General features: G+C 44.2%; 1 protein-coding gene across 1 annotated transcript; it reads left to right on the forward strand.

Moving 5' to 3' along the window:
• Nucleotides 1–497: 497 nt before the first annotated feature.
• LOC147852230 (putative glycerol-3-phosphate transporter 5) lies at nucleotides 498–3,183 on the forward strand. Its single transcript, XM_087334276.1, has 2 exons — nucleotides 498–1,865; nucleotides 2,028–3,183. The coding sequence occupies exons 1-2, from the start codon at nucleotides 623–625 to the stop codon at nucleotides 2,582–2,584; spliced, it is 1,800 nt and encodes a 599-aa protein (XP_087190402.1). The 5' UTR covers nucleotides 498–622; the 3' UTR covers nucleotides 2,585–3,183.
• The last annotated feature ends 1,196 nt before the right edge of the window (nucleotides 3,184–4,379 follow it).

Genomic DNA, 4,379 nt, shown 5'->3' on the forward strand with positions numbered 1-4,379 from the left:
TAGGTGAGTTGTGGGTGGCGTAAGGCCGTGCCATTTCGTTGCTTCGACATGCAATGTAGGCTTCAGAGCGATGTACACAAATGTCTTGAGCTTTCAGAGATACGAAGGGGGGAGAGGATAAGGCCGAACGCTAAGGAAACAAGGGTTCATCGGGTGGCCATGATGGGATCGAAGAGAATGAATGATGAGAAGTCTAGGATGTTGGTGTGTTGTGCCTGCCCACCCACAGAAAGCATGGGGTGAATATTCATTTGTGGAGTGATTGGGCACATTCAAAAAAGTCCATATGCATATTCTGAAGAATATTCTCTTGAAAAGATCCCCCCCCCCCCCTTCCTCTGCCCCCACCCCATTACCATTTCTCCTCCACCTTCCTCTCAAGAAGAAGAAGAAGAAGAAGTAGCCGAATGACTATAACTACTTCTTCTACTTCTATTTCTTCTTCTTCTTCAGCTTCTTCTTCAGTAAGACAGAGACAGAGGCAGAGAAAGCCCCCCAATAACTCAGAAAAAAGAAAAGAAGCCAAAATTATAAATAAAGAAAGAGAAAAGAAGAAGGAAAACAAAACAAAAAAAACAAAAAAAACAGAAAAACTCTGGTTTCTGTCCAAGTTACTCTTCTGATGGAGACGAAGAAAGCTGAAGGGAATTCGGTTAATAAAGGTAAGAAAGGAATTCCTCCTGGTATAGCCCTCCTTCCAAGCATCAACAGCATCTTCTTCTTGAGGAGGAAGAAGAAGACAGGCGTCAATCAGGATGAAGTTGAGATTCTGAGAATCAAGACCTACAGATCCTCTGTGCTTTTGCTCACCTTCCTTGCTTATGCTCTCTTCCATGCCTCACGGAAGCCCCCAAGCGTTGTGAAGAATGCTCTCACATCCGATGATGATGATGTTGCTGCTGCTCTGCAGGATTCCTTCAGCCTCAATGTATTTGATCATCATCGTCATCATCACACTGACAATTTCACCTCCCTAGCGAGATCCAAGCCTCCTGATAATCAGATCCCATGGCCCCTTCATGTAATCTACACAGTAAGGACAGAGGCTGAGGCTGGATTGAGCTTAAATACCACTTCTTCATTGTCATCATTATCATCATCATCATCGAGCGGATGGGCGCCTTTCAATGGTACCTCAGGGACATCTCTCTTGGGCGATGTGGATGTCGCCTTCTTGGCCGCCTATTCGATGTCCATGTTCGTGGCAGGCCATCTGGGCGACCGTGTCGACCTCCGCTGGTTCCTCTCGGGCGGCATGGTGGCCAGCGGGGCCTGCGTTTGCCTCTTCGGATTTGCCTATTGGTGGGATATCCACTGGCTCGCCTACTTCTTCATCGTCCAGATCATGGGCGGGTTCGTGCAAGCCACGGGCTGGCCGGCGGTCGTGGCCGTGGTCGGGAATTGGTTCGGGAAGTCGAAGCGTGGCCTCATCATGGGCGTGTGGAATGCACACACATCGGTGGGGAACATATGCGGGACTTTGATGGCCTCCTCGGTACTAGGCTATGGATGGGGATGGTCTTTCTTGGTCCCGGGCATGGCCATCATCATTGGTGGAGTGATTATGTTCTTGTTCCTAGTGGTGGAGCCCGAGATAGTGGGCATTGCGTCGCCACACGAGCCCCAGCCCAAGCCGATGAATGATGATGACCTTGAGAAGGAACCCCTTCTCAAAGGAGGAGAACAAAATCATCATCATGGTTCCTATGAACCTGATGAAGATAACTACGACAGGCATGCCGCGGTCGGGTTCTTGCAGGCATGGGCGATCCCACGAGTAGCGCCATTCGCATTTTGTCTCTTCTTCGCAAAGCTCGTGGCCTATACATTCCTCTACTGGCTTCCATTTTACATCAAACATACAGGTATATATATATTGAGATACTTCTGGAATCTCATCTAATTGGGCAGAGAAATCCCGAACTCCGGGCGGGAAAATGTGCCTGTCTGAGATCGATCGGACTCTAGTAGATCTATCTTTTTTACTTTTTCTTTTTGAAAAGCCTGATTGTTTCTGTTGTGTGCAGAAATAGCTGGGGTGTATCTATCAAGTACCGCGGCCGGGAATCTTTCAACTGTGTTCGACATTGGTGGGACGATTGGCGGCATCCTGGCCGGGTACATCTCGGACAGGATGAATTCCCGGGCCATTGTTGCGGCGTCCTTCATATACACGGCATTGCCCGCCCTCCTGTTCTACCGTGTGTTTGGGAGCGAATCCTTCTGGCTCAATGGCCTCCTATTGTTCATCGCAGGCGTGTGCGTGAATGGGCCCTATGCTCTTATAACGACCGCGGTCGCGGCCGATCTTGGCACGCACGAGTCATTGAGAGGGAGCTCCAAGGCATTGGCCACGGTCACGGCCATCATCGATGGGACGGGGTCCATCGGCGCGGCCGCAGGGCCCTTGTTGACCGGATACCTCTCGGAATTGTACGGATGGAATTCCGTGTTTATCATGCTCATGATATCGGCCGTGCTCTCGGGGTTGCTCTTAACCGGCCTAGTCATCGAAGAGTTCAAAGAGTCGGCCAGAAATGCAAAGGCTAGGAATAGGGGGAGGGATGATGGACAACTCTATTAATTCATTCAGCACACCTTTGGACGTTTTCACACACATGAGCTAGATCGTTAGCCATGAAAAGTCACTCCCTATATATATATATATATATGTATATAAATATTCACCCCCTTAGGGGAGAGGGTCTAACCCCCAAAGTTTTTATGGACTGATTCCTTTTCCGCATTCCCTTGTGGACGATAGAAAAGCTTTCTCGATCTTGTGAGTTGAGGGTGCAACAATGTGTGTGTGTTGAGGTGGGGGTGGGGTATAAGGTGGGTATGGACGGACACGTATAGACAAATGATAGATTCTTTGTAGTTCACCAAGACCATCAAGGATAATGTATAGAATTTGAATCCTTGGGAATTTGACACGACCATCGCCTCCTCGTCTCTGGTGTATTTTGCTAATAAAGATGGCACTCTTATCTTACATTTTGCTCTACAAACACCCTTAGCACCATTTAAAACAAGAGTCATCGACCCCCACACACACACAGAAATGCAATAATGGAAATGTGCCTTTGTGTGATATGAGAATAATGGTTTGGCATTTTGTACTAAAAAAACAACCATAAGAAAATAAAGTGTTCCTTATTGTAAGTATTGAACCCGACTCAATCTCAAAATAGCCCAAGTTGAATTCAATAAAGCTTTTGGCATTTCTTTTGGACTTATCTTCAAAAGTCTGCCCAAGAAAATCGGAATTGAGACGTGTGTCTAAATGGAATGTGACGTGTTTTAATGGAACACATGTCCTTCGTGTAATGTTTGTTGCCAATACGTTACAATTACCCTTGGGTTCGTTAAAATCGAATCTATGTTGTCAATACAAAATTTGTCCCTTTAGGTCGTTAAAAGTGAATTTGAAAAGTCTTTTACTTGTAGGCGCATATGATCTCGGACCCAAAACAACACTATCTTTTTATAACGAATTCAATGTCAAACTTATTCCTTGGAACTTCAATTGGCAAGGTTTCCATATAAAAAATTAAGGCTTTTAATAAGGTGGCACATGAACCTAGAAGTGTGAATGAACTTTTAGTTTGAATTGATGGCGACGACTAAAGGCCAGTTTGCATATATTAAGTCCATGCTTTATATCGTGATTTAGCACTTAATTTCTTGTTCTAAAGTGAGATTTATGATGTTTTCTTATAATTTCTTGTTGGAAAGTCATGTTCATAATGTTTTCTTAAAAACAAAGGTCGTCTATCATTAACGCCTCTCCTCAAAAGGATGGTCTAATAAATAGCCTTTCATTAAGATGGTTTCATACCACAACAATGAAATTGTCACTAGCTTTAAATCTCTTCCAAGCGAAGGGTGATAGGACTCCATGCAGAAGGAAAATGTTCACTCTGACTCTTAGCTCCCATCTCAACATAATCAACCAATCAAAAGCAAAACATCTATTGTAAGAATTTTCTATTGACAAGAAACCCTTATATTACAAGGGGCACGATAATAGGATGATTAGTGTGATACATTTCATAACGGTATTCCTTTGGAACAAAAGAAATCTAGATGATGGGAATACATAATGGTGGGATCCAAAGTTACCACTAGGGAAATGCTTTGTATAATACCCTAATGTATTGGTATTAGACTTACATGGTATCTTTCCAATGGGTGAACATGTGAATGTATTTGTGATGAAATATTGCAATGGGTCTCTTGTTTTTTATGAGATCTAACTAATGGATTAAAGCAATTTAGCCACTTATCATACCAAACTACAATTATTATGTCTCATACGCCTTAACATATATCTAGCTAAATCACAGAGTGACTCACATGCGTTTATCTCTACCATT

The sequence above is a fragment of the Azolla caroliniana genome, unplaced genomic scaffold (assembly GCF_043228905.1).
Source record: "Azolla caroliniana isolate FFs.n. ecotype wild unplaced genomic scaffold, voAzoCaro1.0.p SCAF_18, whole genome shotgun sequence".
Lineage (NCBI taxonomy): Eukaryota > Viridiplantae > Streptophyta > Polypodiopsida > Salviniales > Salviniaceae > Azolla > Azolla caroliniana.